The 20,876-nt window shown below is 44.2% G+C and overlaps 1 protein-coding gene across 3 annotated transcripts; it reads right to left on the bottom strand.

The window, feature by feature from the left end:
- Positions 1–370: 370 nt before the first annotated feature.
- On the bottom strand, positions 371–19,505 carry LOC120035652 (golgin subfamily A member 3-like). Of its 3 annotated transcripts, none has more exons than XM_038982307.1 (24): positions 19,282–19,505; positions 18,133–18,457; positions 16,948–17,241; positions 15,768–15,880; positions 14,666–15,423; positions 14,268–14,376; positions 13,806–14,112; positions 13,434–13,636; positions 13,166–13,303; positions 12,815–12,976; positions 12,194–12,562; positions 12,001–12,078; positions 11,633–11,896; positions 11,372–11,466; positions 9,452–9,668; positions 9,129–9,272; positions 8,671–8,868; positions 8,397–8,513; positions 8,079–8,218; positions 7,709–7,841; positions 7,379–7,501; positions 4,671–4,835; positions 2,800–2,954; positions 371–2,601 (listed from the first exon to the last, which is right to left on the bottom strand). In XM_038982307.1, the coding sequence occupies exons 2-24, from the start codon at positions 18,275–18,277 to the stop codon at positions 2,409–2,411; spliced, it is 4,620 nt and encodes a 1,539-aa protein (XP_038838235.1). In that variant the 5' UTR covers positions 18,278–18,457; positions 19,282–19,505; the 3' UTR covers positions 371–2,408. The 3 variants fall into 3 exon arrangements, with proteins under 3 accessions (XP_038838235.1, XP_038838182.1, XP_038838253.1); XM_038982254.1 differs by having other exon boundaries at positions 2,800–2,957; positions 19,282–19,504; XM_038982325.1 differs by having other exon boundaries at positions 2,800–2,957; positions 17,074–17,241; positions 19,282–19,503.
- Between the last annotated feature and the right edge of the window lie 1,371 nt (positions 19,506–20,876).

Genomic DNA, 20,876 nt, shown 5'->3' with positions numbered 1-20,876 from the left:
TTGAGTCATTTTCTATTAAGGTGTCTTTTACTCAAGTATTACAGTTGGGTACTTTTTCCACCACTGTAATCTATCAAACTATATCCTATTAACAAATTGAATATGTATCTCCAAATATAAAAGATAGCTATGGAAAAGCCAGTTTGGAAAAAATGATGAAGCATGGGATCAATTAATTAAAGGTAATCTAATCAATTATAAGTCCTACAGCCAACCCATCTATCAAATGGCAGTGTATGAAATAAGAAAATGGATGAGCATTGACGAATAGTTCAACTTTATGAGAAATACAATTATATTTTTAACATTTTATATATTTGAATTAATCTGTTTAGCAGTTCTATGCAAATATTTGCAGATTAAAAGATTGAACAGCAAATACAGCAAGGTTTATTTAGAGAACTAGTATCCCAGCTCCATGTACCAACAGATGTTATGTATTCAAATATGCAGATAACAGTAAAAGGTAGCTTAGAATATAGTCAATGTTATCAGTTATCAATTACCAGTCAACTGAACATAGCTTTCCCTTCAACTATAGGTTGTCCCTTTGAAAATACCCATGTTATCACAGTGTGGTTAAAAATATTCTATTCACTTTGACTGGTATGATACAGGTTGTCTGGAATTGAGTATACCGGCATATAAAACATCAGTCACATCACAACTGCATGTGCTGTAGGTTATGGTGCCCATTGCTGTGTCTTCATTTGGACTTTTAACAATTGTTAGTTTGAAAAAAAAAATGCTTTGATTTACAGGTTGCATATAACATTTTATCATTCTCAAATGTTTTTTTTTGCTCATCACACTATTACACAATGATCAAGTCATTAAATTATAGGAATACGTAGAGAAAAAAAGTATATTCTTATATTAATCTCTGCAAAGAACAATCAGTTTCCCTTGACAGAAAACCAACCTCAAAGGAATTAAACAAGCAATTAAGGGGTGGACTTTTTCAGTAAATATGAAACCATAGTAACAACAAAAATTAATACATCTCACTCAAAGAAGTAACATTTTGCGTAAAAGTTATCTTACACCTTCCCCTCAGTCAGTTACAGGAAGCCCTCATGAATTGTGCAACATCGGTTGAGACTACCCAAGTATTTAACCATAAACAATTCAGTTTGGATTTGCAAACACACACTTTCAATAGGAATAATGATACTTTCATTCATAACATTTAGTCCTTCAAAAAATATTCCTTATTAAGGCTTTGCAAAACACATTACTACAGTCGAAATCAGACAACTTCATACACAGTTAAGAAGGATTCCACACAGTTGCAGAGCCCACAGTGATATGTCCATAGAAAGCTTTATATATATAAAAAAAGAGAACACTGATTTTTCAACAAGAAGCAATTAAAAAACAAATAGATTGATGTTAATGACATTAAAATGTGAGGCGTACTAAAAGGAGAATGATGGGGATTCATCAATCAGCCCAAAAGCCATAGGGGCATTTGACCAGATGACTCTCTACATCCCAAATCAACCCCTATTCTACACCCTCTATACACTTGTGTAGACCTGAGAGGATTGAATGTGTGTAGTTACTGTTTCACAGTAACCATCCAGGCTGTATCACAAACAGGCCGCGATTGGAAGTCCCTTGGGCGCGCACAATTGGCTCAGCGTCGTCCGGGTTTGGACGGTGTAGGCCGTCATTGTAAATAAGAATTTGTTCTTAACTGACTTGCCTAGTTAAATAAATGTTCAATAATTTAAAAAATACATTCATCCAATCATTTCAGATCTTCAGGAGTGTCTAAGTGGGGAGATTAGGGATTGATTTGGAATTCATGTTTACGGACTGGCTCTCATTCACAGGCAGAGAAAAACAGTTCAGAGGGGTCTGTAGTATGTGTTACTAACAATATAGCTTATAACAACAATGGCAGACACTTTATGCAGGCTTTAAACTGTCTCACTTATCTAACTGGAGCATGAGAAAGTACCAGTATGCGCAAACAAACCTCTACCATAATTAAACTGGGGTAAGGGTCAGTTGCCATGGCAAATTTTGATTGTTTGAGAGACAGAAGAGAATATGCCTTACATGGGGTCAATGACTTCAAATCAGAAGACCGGAGGAACCCCCTAACAGAGGAATTGTCAATATTATTTAAGATTCAATATTGTAATTCCTGAATTTTAAATAAATAAATATGACAGCCATAACAGAAGTATAGACAGGGAAAGTCCAAATAAAGAGTAAAGCTATGGTATAAGTACACATTACTTTACACAAGCATTGTCTGTGCTAATGGGATAATAATGCCAAATGTTGGCAGCAATTGATAGGAAATGGGGGGGTAAAAAGGTAGGGAGGTAAAAAATAAGTGGCCTTGTGGATAAAACTCCACTCTGTCTGCCTGAGAAGGTGTTGCATTAAAATGGCTATGTCTCCTCCTCCGCTCCTCCTCCTCTGTTACTGTCCACATGGTTTAGATGGGTGGATGTTGCGGAGTCATTGTCCAGCGGCACCCCCAGTCGAGCCAGTTCTTCCTCTGCGTTAGTCCATGACGTCATGGACTCGTGCACGGTGACTGTGTGCTCCTCCATCTGCTTCTGAAGGCTGTCCATCTCATGCCTGCAGGAAACACACAATCACTTTAGTGTACTGGCATCGGATTCCTATTACATCATTATAATACACCATCCACATATGAGACAAATATGTTTTGAGAGTAAAGGATTTCATTCTGGTTATCGTGAGCTACAATAGCATATTTTCCCCACAGGTTTTCCACTCCCAGAATGTAAGGAAGACATGGTGGTATTTTCTTACTTGAGCTGGCGCAGACAGTTGTGCAGGTTATTGAGGGGCTCCTTGTTGATGGAGGCAGAGGGCTTGAGCAGTTCATCCAGCAGGGAGGCAGGCACAGGGCAGTCTGGGATCTTCACCGGGGTCACTGGGTTCGATGGGTTTGATGGCTCCATCCTCTGCTGTTCAATCAGGAAAGGAACACATCAGCACATAAAGGAAGCCTGCATTCTGTGTGATATATGTTCTCTAGTGTGTTTATTAGGAAATAACAACTTTTCATACCCCTTCATCAAACCAGAACAAAACATAGTACATTCGGAAAGTATTCAGACGCCTTGACTTTTCACATATTTTGTTACGTTACAGCCTTATTCTAAAATGTATTAAATAGTTTACCCCCCCTCATCTACACACAATTGCCCATAATGACTAAGCAAAAACAAGTTTAGACATTTTGCAAATGTATAAAAAAAAATATATTAAAAAAATATCACATTTACATAAGTATTCAGACCCTTTACTTAGTACTTTGTTGAAGCACCTTTGGCAGCGATTACAGCCTCGAGTCTTCTTGGGCATAACACTACAAGCTTGGCACACCTGTATTTGGGGAGTGTTTCCCATTCTTCTCTGCAGATCCTCTCAAGCTCTGTCAGGTTGAATGCGGAGTGTCTCTGCACAGCTATTTTCAGGTCTCTCCAGAGATGTTCGATCAGGTTCAAGCCCGGGCTCTGGCTGGGCCACTCAAGGACATTCAGAGACATGTCCCGAAGCCACTCCTGCGTTGTCTTGGCTGTGTGCTTAGGGTCGTTGTCCTGTTGGAAGGTGAACCTCGCCCCAGTCTGAGGTCCTGAGCACTCTGGATCAAGGATCTCTTTGTACTTTGCACTGTTCATCTTTCCCTCGATCCTGACTAGTCTCCCAGTCCCTCCCACTGAAAAACATTTCCCCACCCTGATGCTGCCACCACCATGCTTCACCGTAGGGATGGTGCCAGGTTTCATCCAGACGCTTGGCATTCAGGCCAAAGATTTAAATCTGATTCATGGGGTGCTGCAGAGATGGTTGTCCGTCTGGAAGGTTCTCCCATCTCCACAGAGGAACTCTGGAGCTTTGTCAGAGGGACCATTGGGTTCTTGGTCACCTCCCTGACCAAGGCCCCTTCTTCCCCAATTGCTCAGTTTGGCCGGGCGGCCAGCTCTAGGAAGAGCCTTGGTGGTTCCAAACTTCTTCCATTTAAGAATGATGGAGGCCACTGTGTTCTTGGGGACCTTCAATGCTGCAGACATTTCTTGGTACCCTTCCCCAGATCTGTGCCTCGACACAATCCTGTCTCGGAGCTCTATGGACAATTCCTTCAACCTCATGGCTTGGTTTTTGCTCTGACATGCACTGTCAACTGTGGGACCTTATAGACAGGTGTGTGCCTTTCCAAATTATGTCCAATCAATTGAATTTACCACAGATGGACTCCCAAGTTGTAGAAACATCTTAAGGATGATCAATGGAAACAGGATGCACCTGAGCTCAATTGAGTCTCATAGCAAAGGATCTGAATACTTACGTAAATAAGGGAAAAAAAATATTTTTGTTTTTTACATTGCTAAAATTTAAAAAAACTTGTTTTCGTTTGTCAAGGGATCTGCATACTTCCGAATGCACTGTATACCATGTTACACTTGGATATCCACCGCCTTCTCAAAGCCATTGGATGAGCTGTATATTCTACCAAACACACCAATATTGAAATACCATCCCTACTGATAGAAACATGTAAATACAAAAGTGCACCTCAGTCTCAGCCAGGTAGGTCTCAATTTGACACAACACCAATATTAAAAAGCCATAACATCTGACAAAAAAAATGGCCTCTTCTTCCTCAGGTAGCTTACCTTCCGGAGGCGGTTCTGTTTGAGGTCCAGTTTGAGCTGCTGGTTCTGCAGCAGGACAGTCTTCATGCTGTTCCTCAGCTCCCCCACCTTGGCCTGCAGCATGAACTTATCTTTCCTGGTGCTGCTGAGCTCCTCCTGCACAGACTCCAGTTCCACCTTAATGCCCTAGAATGCAGAGCAAGGCAAAGTTAGGCACAAAATTGCAACATAATGGACAATGATAGAGTGATGCATCTGTGGTTTACAGTCTGGATGATAGCAAAGTGTGCAGTGGAGCTAGCCAGCTACAATTGAAGTCGGAAGTTTACATACACCGTAGCCAAATACATTTAAACTCAGTTTTTTTTTTTTTACAATTCCTGACATTTAATCCTAGTAAAAATTCCCTGTCTTAGGTCAGTTAGGATCGCCACTTTATTTTAAGAATGTGAAATGTCAGAATAATAGTAGAGAGAATTATTTATTTCATCTTTTATTTCTTTCATCACATTCTCAGTGGGTCAGAAGTTTACATACATTAAATTAGTATTTGGTAGCATTGCCTTTAAATTGTTTAACTTGGGTCAAACGGTTCAGGTAGCCTTCCACAAGCTTCCAACAATAAGTTGGGTGAATTTTGGCCCATTCCTCCTGACAGAGCTGGTGTAACTGAGTCAGGTTTGTAGGCCTCCTTGCTTACACATGCTTTTTCAGTTCTGCCCACACATTTCCTATGGGATTGAGGTCAGGGCTTTGTGATGGCCACTCCAATACCTTGACTTTGTTGTCCTTAAGTCATTTTGCCACAATGTTGGAAGTATGCTTGGGGTCATTGTCCATTTGGAAGACCCATTTGCGACCAAGCTTTAACTTCCTGACTGATGTCTTAAGATGTTGCTTCAATATATCCACATAATTTCTTCCCTCATGATGCCATCTATTTTGTGAAGTGCACCAGTCCCTCATGCAGCAAAGCACCCCCACAACATGATGCTGTTCTTCAGCTTGCAAGCCTCCCCCTTTTTCCTCCAAACATAACGATGGTCATTATGGCCAAACAGTTCTATTTTTCTTTCATCAGACCAGAGGACATTTCTCCAAAAAGTATGATCTTTGTCCCCATGCGCAGTTGCAAACCGTAGTCTGGCTTTTTTATGGCGGTTTTGGAGCAGTGGCTTCTTCCTTGCTGAGCGGACTTTCAGGTTATGTCGATATATAGGACTCGTTTTACTGTGGATATAGATGTTTTGTACCCGTTTCCTCCAGCATCTTCACAAGGTCCTTTGCTGTTGTTCTGGGATTGATTTGCACTTTTCGCACCAAAGTACGTTCATCTCTAGTAGACAGAACGCGTCTCCTTCCTGAGCGGTATGACGGCTGCGTGGTCCCATGGTGTTTATACTTGCGTACTATTGTTTGTACAGATGAACGTGGTACCTTCAGGCGTTTGGAAATTGCTCCCAAGGATGAACCAGACTTGTGGAGGTCTACAATACTTCTTCTGAGGTCTTGGCTGATTTCTTTAGATTTTTCTATGATGTCAAGCAAAGAGGCACTGAGTTTGAAGGTAGGCCTTGAAATACATCCACAGGTACACCTCCAATTGACTCAAATAATGTCAATTAGAATATCAGAAGCTTCTAAAGCCATGACAATTTTCTGGAATGTTCCAAGCTGTTTAAAGGCACAGTCAACTTAGTGTATGTTAACTTCTGACCAATTGGAATTGTAAGTGAAGTGAGCGAAATAAGTGTAAGTGAAATAATTTGTCTGTAAACAATTGTTGGAAAAATTACTTGTGTCATGCACAAAGTAGATGTCCTAACCGACTTGCCAAAACTATAGTTTGTTAACAAGAAATTTGTGGAGTGGTTGAAAAACGAGTTTTAATGACTCCAACTTAAGTGTATGTAAACTTCCGACTTCAACTGTATGCCCTCACTACCCTGTTGGGTGTGCGTGCATGTTCCCATCTAGCCGGCTACCTCCTGGTTACTCAACCCTGCACCTTAGAGGCTGCTGACCTATGTACATAGACATGGAATCACTGGTCACTGGTTTAAATGGAACACTAGTCACTTTAATAATGTTTACATACTGCTTTACACCTTTCATATGTATATACTGTATTTTAGTCAATGCCACAGACATTGCTCATCCTAATATTGATAAATTCTCCCCAATTTCATGATATCCAATTGGTAGTTTGTCTCATCCCATCGCTGCAACTCCTGTACGGACTCAGGAGAGGCGAAGGTCGAGAGCCATACGTCCTCCGAAACACAACCCAGCCGCACCAATGTTTTGGAGGAAACGCTGTACAGCTGGTGTCAGCCTGCATGCGCCCGGCCGCCACAAGGAGTCGCGAGGACGCGATGGGACAAAGACATCCCAGCCGGCCAAACCCTCCCCTAACCCGGACGACGCTGGGCCAATTGTGCGCCACCTCATAGGTCTCCCGGTCCCAGCCGCCTGCGACACAGCCCGGGATCGAACCCGGATCTGTAGTGACGCCTCTAGCACTGCGATGCAGTGCCTTAGACCACTGCGCCACTCGGAAACTTAATTCCATTCTTTTACTTTTAGATTTGTGTGTATTGTTGTGAATTGTTAGATACTACTGCACTGTTGGAGCTAGGAACATAAGCATTTCGCTACACCTGCAATAACATCTGCTAAATATGTGAATGAGACCAATACAATCTGATTTGATCTGTGTGTGTGTGTACCTGTAGAGCTGTCTGCAGGCTGTCCAGCTCCCTCTGGCTGCACTGCTCCACCATCTCCAGCTGCTGTCTCTGGGCCTCAATTTCCCTCTGCCTCTGCTCCACCTCCCACTTCAAATCCTCCACCTAGGGGAGAGAACACAGCCAAGAGTCATTGACCGATGTCACTTTCAACAAACTACTTCCCCATTCAGTCCTGGGTTGTGTTCAGTAGGGCACACTGTAGCAAAACAAAAGTGTGTTCTCATTGGAAAAGTTCTGAATTTTTTTCTCCCTACTGAACACGACCATGGTTGTGCCTATTGTATAGCGTGGTGTGGCATAGCTAGTTACCTCCTGGTTGGTTAGAGGCTGCTTGCTGAACTGCTCATCCAGCTGTTTCTGGAGGATCTGGAGCTGGGAGTGGGCCTCTGACAGCTCCTCCTGGAACCTGGAGACCTCCTGAGAGTGTTTTTCATCCTGAGCCCTATGGAGGGGAAGGAAATTATATTAGGGTAAGACAATGTTAAAATAAAGGGGACACATTAGATCAAAATAAAATTATTATGTTGAGTTAGATGGGGTTATTCCCTAAAATACAAGGACAGAGCATTCCCTAACGATTCCATCAACTCATAGGGTAATCAAAATCTTCTCTATCTGTTAAACACAGCATCATTGCAGGTCTTATTCACTAAACTATAAAGTGCACATTTAGACTCACTGTAGTTTGTGTGCCTCGCTGTGCAGGGCTTTGACCAGCTCCTCTTTGGCCTGCAGGTCCTTCTTGATCTCACACAGCTCCAGCATGGCTGCCTGGTAGTGCCGCCTGTTGTGGGCAGCCTCCGCCTTGGCTGCTGCCACCTAGTGCACAACACACATTTACAGTCTGTCTCCAGTCCATTACAGTATGTTACAATGTGTTAATGACAATACAAGACTATGTTGTGGCTGGGCCAGTTTGTCTCCTTCATGGAGGGTTGTATGTGTATGTAATGTGTTAATGACAACAGATTATGACTGTTGGGTTGGGAGTCTTTACCTGCTCTTTCAGGTCCTTGACTTTGGTCTTTTCCTTCTCCAAGGCGACCTGTAGTGTCTGGACCAGCTGGTTCATCTGCTGGTCTTCCTCCTCTTTGCGTTTTAGTACGGCTTGCACCTGTGGATAAGGGCAAGGAGGAGAATAGAATAAAACAATATTTTCTGTTAGCTTTTTAATGAAAAAGGGCAACCATCAATGGTGTTATCGTATGGGTTTAGTCATTGAATTGATCAGTGATAGTAGTAACTGAGAATGTAACATTGAAGCCTTTTACCTGGAGGTTGAGCTGGACCAGGTCTGCCTCTCTCTTGGCTAGGGCGGTCTCCAGAATATTGGAATGTTCCCGCAGTGCATTGTGGGACTGCCCTAGTCCTGTCAACTTCCCTTTCTCATGTTCCAGCTCCAGGGACAGCTTCTTGTTGGCGTCTTCCAGCCTCCTAATCCGCCTTTTGAAGCATCGTGCCTCCTGCAGCTGTGGATGACAAAGATATACGATTTTACAATCAAACCTTTGAGAAGCACTTATACCATTGGCTGCGAGTAATTTTCAAAGGGGTTGGGATAGCATAGCAAAACACACATTTCCATTGGACATTCATTGACAAAAAGTAATCGCTACAAGAAAATATTTTACCTAAAAAATACATTACAACTTTTACATTTCCTGGAACGTTCTCCAGCAAAATGGTGATCAAATTAAGATCCTACATTGTAGGTAAGACAACCCCTCACCTCATCCTCAAGCTCCATTACTTTCTCCTGGTACTCCTCCAGCTCAGTGCTGGTGAGGGAAATTACCTCCTGAAGCTCTTTCTCCAGCATGGCCTTGCTGTGGCTCATAGCCTGGAGCTCACTCTGCAGAACCTCAATTTTATCCTGGAACAAGTATAGGTTTAGGCTATAGAAATATCACCACAGCTAAAGATGTGCTTAAATCTTATATTATGACTATTGCCACATGATATGATCAGAAACAAACTCTGGACCCTAGTTCCTAGTTAAATCATTTGATCAGGAAAAACACTGGGCCCTTATCAGGGTAGTACTATATGTACCTGCAGGGCCTGGTTGTTGCCTCCATCTGAGACCTGGGCCTTGACTTTGACCAGCTCTGCCTCTGTGGTCTCCTTGTCTGCCAGGGCTTCCTGGAGCCTACGACTCAGGATGCCCACTGCGTTCTCATAGGCCTTGTGCTTGGCCTTCATCTCCTTCTGCGCGCTGGTCAAATCGGTCCCCAGCCGCTTCATTCTCACCTTCTGCTCTGAGATGGCCCTGAGAGAGGAAAACAAGACAATTAGACACATCAACAGTAGTGCACATCTAAGAAATCTGACTAAAATAGATTGAGAGAGATATTTATTCCCGTTCATATAAACTCAGCAAAAAAAGAAACGTCCCTGATTCAGGACCCTGTCTTCCAAAGATAATTCGTAAAATTCCAAATAACTTCACAGATCTTCATTGTAAAGGGTTTAAACACTGTTTCCCATGCTTGTTCAATGAACCATAAACAATTAATGAACATGCACCTGTGGAACGGTCGTTAAGACACTAACAGCTTACAGACGGTAGGCAATTAAGGTCACAGTTCTGAAAACTTGGGACACTAAAGAGGCCTTTCTACTGACTCTGAAAAACACCAAAAGAAAGATGCCCAGGGTCCCTGCTCATCTGCGTGACAGTGGCTTTGGCATGCTGCAAGGAAGCATGAGGACTGCAGATGTGGCCAGGGCAATAAATTGCAATGTCCGTACTGTGAGACTCCTAAGACAGTGCTACAGGGAGACAGGACGGACAGCTGATCGTCCTCGCAGTGGCAGACCATGTGTAACAACACCTGCACAGGATCGGTACATCCGAACATCACACCTGCGGGACAGGTACAGGATGGCAACAACATCCTGTGCTCAGACTGTCTGCAATAGGCTGAGAGAGGCTGGACTGAGAGCTTGTAGGCCTATTGTAAGGCAGGTCCTCACCAGACATCACCGGCAGCAACGCCTCCTATGAGCACAAACCCACCGTCGCTGGACCAGACAGTACTGGCAAAAAGTGCTCTTCACTGACGAGTCGCGGTTTTGTCTCACCAGGGGTGATGGTCGGATTCGCGTTTATCATCGAAGGAATGAGCGTTACACCGAGGCCTGTACTCTGGAGCGGAATCGATTTGGAGGTGGAGGGTCCGTCATGGTCTGGGGCGGTGTGTCACAGCATCATCGGACTGAGCTTGTCGTCATTGCAGGAAATCTCAATGCTGTGTGACATCCTCCTCCCTCATGTGGTACCCTTCCAGCAGGCTCATCCTGACATGACCCTCCAGCATGACAATGCCACCAGCCATACTGCTTGTTCTGTGCGTGATTGTGTTCTGCCATGGCCAGCGAAGAGCCCGGATCTCAATCCCATTGAGCACGTCTGGGACCTGTTGGATTGGAGGGTGAGGGCCATTCCCCCCAGAAATGTCCGGGAACTTGCAGGTGCCTTGGTGGAAGAGTGGGGTAACATCTCACAGCAAGAACAGGCAAATATGGTGCAGTCCATGAGGAGGAGATGCACTGCAGTACTTAGTATCTGGTGCAGTCCACGAGGAGGAGATGCACTGCAGTACTTAGTATCTGGTGCAGTCCACGAGGAGGAGATGCACTGCAGTACTTAGTATCTGTTGTGGCCACCAGCTGCATTGACTGTTACTTTTGATTTTGACCACTCATTTGTTCAGGGACACATTATTCAATTTCTGTTAGTACATGTCTGTGGAACTTGTTCAGTTTATGTCTCAGTTGTTGAATATTGTTATGTTCATACATGTTAAGTTTGCTGAAAATAAACGCAGTTGACAGTGAAAGGACGTTTCTTTTTTAGCCGAGTTTACTTATACCATTTATATAGATTCATAATGAATCTTGTTGGGCCATTACTATGGTAACCAGGCTAGTTCCAGAAGTCAGTCTGCCTTTAGAAATGTTGTGACTCACTTCTTGGCTTCCGACTGCATCTGCTCCACCTGTTTCTTCAGGCCCTCATTCTCCTCCGTCACTGCTGCTAGCTGACTCTGGTCAAACTGCAGGGACTGTGGAGGGACATCAAACGCACACTGATTATTATCAAATGCCTATCAAAGATAGCCGGATAAGGCAATGGGATATGTAATGCAAGTATTGTCATGGAAGTAATGCAAAGAAAACCTTTAGGAAATCCTAGAAAAAACATAAAACTTCTAGGGAGGCATTCTGTACCTGGATCTGTGTCTCCAGCTGATCCCTCTCGGTCTGCACGGACTGCAGGTGGTTCTCCAGGCTGTTCATCTGCTGCGAGACCCGGACCACCTCCTTCTGCAGCCGGCTCTGCTCCAGCTCAGCCTTCTGCTTCTGCCCCTGGGCCTCCAGCAGCTCCTGCTTCAGCCCCTTCACCTCCGACACCAGACGCTTCTTAGTCGACTTCAGCTCGCTGATCAGCTGCTCCTTGGAGCCGGCGTCCCGCCGATAGGCCTCCACCATCACCTGATGGGTGGGGAACAGGAAGAGGTGTGAAGAGATTAATCCTGTGTGTGAATGTGTGTGTGTGTGTGTGTAAACAATCCTCCCAAAGCCAAACAAACAAGCACCTTTTGCTGCATGAACTGCTCTTTCAATTTCTGAGCTTGTTTCTTCAGGGTGCCGTTTTCCTGCTGCAGAGTTTCAATCTAAAAAGAAAAAGGAGAAGGTGTTAACATTCTAAGCTCAAACATGGTTGCTCAACAGCCATAGTAGGGTTGTGTGTGATGGGACCAATTGGCTCGACGGCGGTTTGTTTCTCACCTGTGAGGCTTTGACCTGGACCTCCTGCCTGAGCTGATCCAGGAGGTACGAGGACACCAGCACCTCCTCCCCCAACCTCTCGGCCCCCTCGTCCAGCTGATTTTTGTCAGCCCTGGCAGCCTGGAGGGCCACCTCCAGCACAATCTTCTCATTCTGTAGATACTGGATGTTCTCGTCTTTGGTGTTGGTCTCTGTCTGCAGCTCTGCCAGAGTGGCCTCTAGCTCTAGGTAGCGGGCCTCTAGCTGGTTGATGGACTGCTCTTTGGTGTGAAGGCTCTCCTGAGTGGCTGTCAGCTGTCTCATCAGCTCTAGGTGGTCTTTCTGGAGGGTCTCCAGCTGCAGGTCCTTCTGCGATAGGGTCAACTTCATCTGTGGGGGACGCAGAGAGGGGTTACATTAGGCAACTGTTGCTGCAAAATAGCAAACCAGTGAGCGGACATTCAGTTTTCCTCAAAGTATTGGACCTTGTTTTTGTCTAGCTCCTGATATTATTTTGGATGTGCGTAAAAGCCCCACCTTTCATTGATATTAGACCACTGCCCCAGACTATCAAATACCATTAATTTGAACAATACAAAGGTTGTCATAAGTGTTTTCATAAACCCACAATTAGTTCTTTACCTGCTCTAGTTCCCTCTCCAGAGAGCTGGCTGTGTTGGCCAGTTTGTGTAAGTGCTCTCGCTCCTCCTCAAACTCGTCTAGCTTGTGCTGGAGGTCGTCCTCCACCATGTTCTTGGCATCCTGGATCTGCTGGTAGGCAGCCTCCTGGGTCATCATGTCAGTCTACGGCCAAAGGAAGGACAGAGGTCAGATCACACACTGCTTAATAACCTCAAATCTAACTCCTCCTATTTTCTTTTGCCAGTAAATCTTATATTATTTTTCAGTAACATTTTTAATAATCACATAACACAATATAACTAACACCAATCACATAACATGTCATATTTCCTCATTTCCAAGGAGACAGACCTCAATACTCTGCAGCTGTACGGCGATGCGCTCCTTCTCTTTGATGGAGCGATGCTGGGTTTCTGTCAGCTGGTGGGACAGAGTCACATTCTCCAGCTTTAGGTGCTCCATGACACCAATCTGGGTCATCTGCCCAGCCTGGGGGAAGAAAACATGTCAACTCAGTCAAACAGCATATCAACTCCGTACCACATCAATTTCATAACACGTCAACTCTGCAACACATCAATTCAGTAGAAGGAGGAGCCCTTGCCACAGATAGACTTACCTGCATGTTGGCCACTTCACCCTGGAGCCGGACCCTAGCCTCCTGTGCCAGCGCTAGCTGCTGCTGGTACCATTGGCGGACCTGCTGCAGTGAGTCAATCTCGGCCTGGGAGGTCTTCAGCCGGCTCTGCAAGGTGCTGCGCTCTAGTTGGACCTGCTGGAGCTGAGTCTGGAGTCCACCCATCTGCTGACGCAACTCTTGGACTGCAGAAGGACAACACCAAAACAAATCATTCACAAAGCGTTTTGTACTTAGCACGGTAACAAGTGACGCATCGAATTTCATTAGTATTATTGTGTGGAGCATGTTGTGAGGAGATGATAGTTTTAAAAGCATGATGCCAAAACTGGGCTCTCCATCCATCCAATTTACCAGCGTTGTCCCTGGAGGTCACGTTCTGCTGCATCTCCTCCACTTTCCCCATGAGCCTCTGGTACTGCTCCTCGGCCACCTGCAGGTCCTTGCCCAGTGAGGAAAGGCCGGCGTTCTTGCGCTCTAGGTTGCCCTGCAGCTCCAACATGGCCCTCTCCAGCTGGGAGCAGCTCTGGCGCAGGGTGGAGACCTCCTTGTTGAGGGAGCTCTGTTTCTCCTGGCTGGCCTGGGCCTGCTCCACCTGGTCCCGCAGCTGGGCGTTGACTGTAGCCAGCTGGGCCTGGAGCTCAGTCTTCTCTTTCAGAGCCTGGAGAGGAGAGGGAGGAATTGTAGGGTGCTAGCCTAGCTATTCTAGTGACGGTAAGTCTGAACATGTAAGGAGTGTTAATTACCTTAGTTGATCCTATGTTTAAAGTGTTAGCCATTGAAGACAGTGAAGTCCTTACTACATTTTAGTTATACCTGGTTGGCCTCAGAAGACAGAGACTCTAGCTGACCCTCCAGTCTCATCTTCTCCTTCAGAACCTGGAGCATTTCATCATGTCCCATCACAGAGCTCTCTAATGACACACTGCAGGAAACAAGCAATTAAACAATATAAGCATAAATCTTGCAAGTGCAATTGACTGGGGCATTCTAGAACAATCCATGGTAAATTATGATTGGAAAAGTAAGCAAACATAAACCAGTGTACATGCGGATTCGATGTATAACAGCAATGATCTAAAGTAGACTAGTGTTCCTGCTTATTTCCTGTCTGCAACCGCAATGTGCTTATGTTATTCACTAGTACTACACCAGTCAGTTTGTGTTGCTATGTGTCATTACAGAAGTGCTGTGCTGATGATGGTGTGGCCTACCTGCTGGAGAAGCTGTCCCTGCGGCTGCGTGGTTCTCCGGTGCCCTCTCTGTCCTGCTCCAACTCCAGCAGGTGCTGCTCATCACTGGCAGCCTGCAGAACCTCTTGCAGTGAGGGGAAGTTTCCCATAGCCTCTGGGGCAATCTCCCTACCCTCCACTGTGTAGTTCCCGCCCCTCTGCCTGCCCACTGCTGCGGCCAGCATGCCGTAGGTCCCAGTGCCCCTGGTGGAGGTGGACACGCTGCTGTAGGTCGAGCTGTCGCTGTCGTTCCCATCCCCACCGGGCCTCGACCCCATCCCTGACTCGCTGCCGGCGTCCACCTCCGAGATGTCCTGGAAAGACATTGACGACCCCAGCGGGGCCTCCGAAGAGGTCGTCTCCATGGAGCTGACCTCTGACCTCATGCTGCCCTCTGACAGGGTGGACACAGAGCTCAAGTTGGACCCCAAGGAGCCCATGGAGGAGTCTGCAGAAGTTCTGACCCCACCTCCACCACTACTGCCCCCTGCTGGCTCGGGAGTCTTGTAGTCGGCCAGGGAGTGGATCTTGCTGGGGCGGGCTGACCGTGACTTCCTCTCCTTGGCTGGGGGGATGCCCAGGCTGCCCAGCTTTGGGCCTCGGGGGACGCTGGTCCGCAGGAAGGAGTACTCTGTGGTCATGGAGGTGGTGTTGGCCCGGGGGAGAGCCTCTGGGTGCATCATGAGGTCTGGGTCCAGAGTGCTGAATCCAGTGCGGCTCTTTAAGGTAGAGCGGTGAGACTGGATGAGGAGAGAGGGTAGCATGAGCAGAGGATGTAGTCTACTTCAGACCAGTGTTTCCCCTAGCTTGTTTTCCCCTAGCTTGTTTTCTTGTATGGGCACAAAGAAGCAACATTCAGGGCCGCAAACATCAGACCCTTCAACTGAAACTAACAGAAGATAATTTTTATACTATACTGTAGGTAGTGGATAGCAACAAAACTAGGCAAGAAAGCCTGCCATGCCAAAATAATGCTAGGGGAAACACTTCTGCTTCAATTCTACTCTGTAAAGCTTGCAACTGACAGCTTTATCCGGATTAATGTCTGACTGGTGACTGACGCGGTTCACGCACACACACTCACCGTCTCCTTGTGCCTCTGCACCCTGTACTGTTTGAGCTGCTCCTCCAGGCGTCGCCGAGCATCATGGCGAATCTTCTCCTCATTCTCCATCTCCAATGATTGCTCTTTGACAGCTACAGGAAGAGCAAGTTTAACACAAGAAATAGAAGGGCCTAACTGCACCACCATACAACACAGAATATGCTAACAATAACTTAGACATTGTCATACAAGCATACAATACATTTTAGAAGGAAACCACAACTATGTGTGCTACAACTACTTTGTCGCTCAGTTTAGAGCCCTTTTTATGTAAGAAATGAGAGTGCTTGTATGACATTGTTTTCCATCCACCATGGTTAGTTACCACCAAGTGAAACTGCATGTAACCTAGTACTTACAAAGCCAAATGAGTAAGACTCAAATCAATCCCATATATTAGCCAGTCGCTTAGTTATTACATTAATGTTAGTAAAATGTGACACACAAAATAGTTTAGTATCCAAACGTATTTTGTTTTTTAGCTCTTTTGGTTAGTTAGTTTGCAGACAGTTGGTGATATGCCTGATTGATGATGCTCTGACTGCAATTGGCCAGGTGTGCTGAAGACCAACCAACAGGTGTCAAATCAGTGCAACTTAGAAGTTAGCATGAGGACTTCCGGATTGCAGCATCACTTAGAGCAGAGTGCACCATGAACGGAACAAAACCAAGAATGTGACACTCTAAACGAGTTTATGTATGTGACACTGTAAACATTCTATGTGGGAGTGGTTAGCCTGGTGGCTCACAGTAAACAAAAAGGTCTTCAGGCAAAATGAGACATATTCTGTAATATAACCAATAAACTTAAACTACTTTGCATATCATGGTACCTGTAAGCCTAGTCCATCATCCAAAACAACATTCACCACAGACCACAAGTAAAGGATTAGTTCAAATACAGCCACTACCAAGAGAAGCACCAAGACCCAAATCAAGCAATTAAATGACCACTGGCATTGCACAAAGTAAGCAGGCTCAAACCACCAAACAGATACTCTCTCGATCTAGCTATTTTATGGGAGTGTAGTAAGCACAGGCAAGGGAATTAAATTAGGGTATGGAGGTAGGCCTAAGTCAACAAGTCAACCTCTGAAGCAACATCCCAGAGCAAAAGGGTGGGGGCACTCACTGCAAGAACAGGTTACAGTATGCTTACACAATTCAGTCTCCTGCATAGGCATACTCAGTCTGAGCGACTGCAATGCGTTGCCCTTGTGAACAGGGCCCTCAGCACTAGTTCCCTCAGACTTCTCTAGCATGGGTGGTGGGAAAGCGGCCACACCTTGGGATGGCTCTTTGGACTGGGGGCTGACGGTGGGGCTGGTGCCCTGAGCAGCAGGGGGCGACGGAGGCGGCAGGGGGCCATTTGGACGGCCGTCCCCTCCAGCGCCTGGCTCCGGGCCCTGTGCCACTTGTTCTCCATTAGGCACCACGTCTGCTTTGAAAGATCCTGCAACAAGGGAGTGGGGTGAGTTGGGGGTTGACAGTGGAGTGTGTCACTATAGTAGGTCATTTACGGCATCCATCCATCCAGTTTGTATTTCACCACACAATGAGAGAGGATTGTGACATACTTGAAATTTAAAAAAGGAAAGGACTTGGAGGCAAGGCTCCTTTGCATGACAAAGTCTATTGTGGCTTTCACAGGAAACCGGTCAAACAAGCTTTGTTGTCAAGCCAGACTAGCGCTTTAGGAACTGAAAGTGGCAGTTTGATATTATTCATTTTACATGTGTCAAGATAGCCAAACAATTTTTATTGAAGGTGAGATGTGTAGGAATAACGACAGCATGCAAATAAGCCTTAGTGCAGTTGAGGTGACTGCGAAGTGACAGTGGATTGTAGATGAGTTATGAGGCTCAGATCTCTGTCCAGACAGTACTGCAATTCCCCATGCAAGTACAAAAAGAGATGTAGCAGGGAGGGGCAGATGGCCTGAGGCGGCAAAGCGATGGCAGGTCACACACAAGCATGTCATGCATAGTTGGGAAAGAATACTGGTAGAAGACAGAGGAATTGCCTCCATATAAGGAGCTTCTATTACAGCAGATTCCCTTCAACAACAACAATGTTTTCACAATTATGTCCTGTGAAAATAATACAAGCATTCAGTTATGCTTTCCTATTAACTTAAGAAATGAATTGTTCTCCTACAATTAACTGGTTGAGGAAGAACACACTCCATTGTTTGATGATGAGAGTGGATGGAATCATTAAATCAGTCAGAATTAGGTCAGTCAGGTTGCCTAGAATGCCTATATATATATTTAAAAAATAAAGCTAATAAAATCCTATCATTTGAGGGGCAGGCTAGGGTATTAACTAATTAACTAACACTTACCATTAACAACATCCCTCGATGTTGTCGGCTTCTCCTGCCCGCCTTTCTTCAGTAGCTGAGCATCATTCTCCACAGGATCAGCACCATCCTCGTTGGACTGCGGTATCAGGTCTAGTTGATGGTTTTCTCCATTGGTTGTCTCCATCTCAGCAACGGCTGCTTTGTGGTTTACAATTTACATACAGAATCAAATGATGTTACACTGGAGCCCATGGAAGAGAGACGCTATAATCCTTCCAAAATATTTTCTTCCCGTTTGTTCAGTTGAAAAGGTTGAATACAATTCATGCGTCCAAGGAAGGACAACCCAAAACAATGGTCTCCCCTGAAAATGAAAGGTTTAGTTAGTTAATATTTAAGTAGTATGAGCATCATAACGTATTTAGTCTGATCAAAGAAAGAGTAATCTAAATGCAAATTAGCCGTCATCTGAAAGGATTTGCCACGCTGATGGCGTAGTGTGGATGTAGCGAAAATAAAAAAGTGGGCGTGGTCTGCAATAATAACATTGCAAATGTATTGATATAGTACATTATTTACAATAGATTTGGTCAAATGTTCTGACCAACTGGGAGATTGTGGTTGGGAGGAACAACTCCACTAACTGCAATAGCTAAAGCTGTCTAGCTAACTAACGTTAAGTGGATTGAGTTACTAAATATAGCTAACGTTAGGCCTTTGAATATTGTAAGTAACAAATGTGTCTGTTATGAAGATGGCTGGGCTTTACAAACGACATGCATTTCACTACACCCGCAATAACATCTGCTAAACGTGTATGCGACCAATACATTTGATTGGAATCAGTAACAAGCAAGGTAGCTAAGTTAGTTGTCTTTACCAACCTGTCAAGCAAAGACAGCCTACGTTTGCAAGTTAGCTAGTTAGTTAACACATCAGTACCATAACGTTACTTTAGTTATACAAATATTTGCATTAACTGTGTGTTGTCATCCTGCGAGGTTTATGGGGCTAGAATTATTCTAGTATGTCCCGATTTTCACACCGGTACAAGTTGTGTAATTTATATATCAACGCACAACGTGAAATTGTGAAAATGTTTAATAAATAACCATAATATATATATATATATACATAAAAATTGACATGACAATGGTTGAAATACACGGAAAATGTTTACAAGCCAACCTTTTTCAGACGACTTTTCGTTCTGCTTCTACGTGGCTAAATGGATGCCATTTAGGATACATGACATCAGGATACATAACATCGTTTTGTGACTTGATGTCTAGTAAACACTAATTAAATAATTCTCTCTTTGAGAATTATATATTAATTATTGTTATTTTTCTCTACCTAATAATGTATACATTATAAGCCTATGCTTGGAAATGAGCTAGATTTAAAGGTAAAAATGCCAGACCAGTTGCTGGCCGAACAGTAATAATGAACGGACACCAATGACGTTTTGTCTCGCGCGGGGCGTTGTGGGTGTAAGAGCCCGCCCCTTTGTAATGAATAGACAAAACATTTACTCCCTCTGGCGGTCGTGGAGTAAAACTGCGCCCTTTTTATCAGACATTTTTTTCTAGTTTTGTCAAAACTGTAACAAAATGTTGTTGGGAAAAATGTTTATTTAATTCTGTATCCCCATAATATATAAAGGTTACAGTGTGTATTACCATGCGGATGTTTTACTGTCATTATGATGTCTCTCTATGCAAAATAGGGTGTGATTAGATAATGCCTTGTCATTAAAGATGAGGATTGTTTATAACTACTCAGCACTCAACTGAAGACAAATTACACTGATCAAAGTTCTAATCAGTTGCTTATACCATGTGGCAAGAAAAGATCAGTAGATTTAAGGTGTCATGAATATCACTGATTACACAGCTAGTGACAAATACACATAATCATTGCCTATTATTATATCCATTTGCAAAAATATCTCTCCAATGACATGAATAGAAGTCTATTTTAGTGTAGTTAGGAATACAGTCTACAACACCTTTTCAGCGTTGAATAGGTACTGATTACTGAATTTGATTACTGACTGTCTAATGATCTCAGATAGGAGATACATGTGGCAATTGAGAAGGAACAGTCAGAGAGGAGCTTGAACCAGCAACCCTTCAGTGTTGTACAAGCACATTTTCACCTGTGCCATAAAGGTCCAGACCTCTTGGCAGAGGTAGCAATACTCTGAATAGGGAGGCTGCATAAGGATTCCTCTGGCCTGCACATGTAGTCAACAAGAAATGTGCCGAATCTTGTTTCACCACAAGACTGTCCCATATACTCGCTGACATGCTTATGAGTGAGCATGCTCATGGAACAGTTGTGTCCCGTCATTCAGGGCGAGCCCCACCGGTTTAGCTAAAGAAAATATATATATTTTTTTGTTGATGCCTGTTTTGCATGTTATTTTTGCATTAATACGTGTGTCACATATCAGTTCGCAAACAATGTACATTTAAAAAAAAGAATCATTAAGTGAATAAAGCCGCATACAAACATGGTCTGGCATGCATCTACATGTTGTTGTTGAGTTTTTCCCCACCAAGATTGACATGCTAATATCGCCACTGTCAAGGAATGATGAATTAACATTGACAGGGCAGACAACAGATGCTATTTTCTCCTAATTTGCCCTTAACGCTGTTAAAGTCAGACAAACAATATGATTAACGGTTTAGTGAGTATTTTGTTCTATAGGTCTACAGCACTGTTAATCAGCATGCTTATGAATATCAGCTAATCTTATTGACTCCATACAGAGT

The sequence above is a fragment of the Salvelinus namaycush genome, chromosome 1, assembly GCF_016432855.1.
Source record: "Salvelinus namaycush isolate Seneca chromosome 1, SaNama_1.0, whole genome shotgun sequence".
Taxonomy (NCBI): Eukaryota; Metazoa; Chordata; class Actinopteri; order Salmoniformes; family Salmonidae; genus Salvelinus; species Salvelinus namaycush.
The sequence above is the reverse complement of the archived record's forward strand: the minus strand, read 5'-3'. Positions and strand labels throughout refer to the sequence as shown.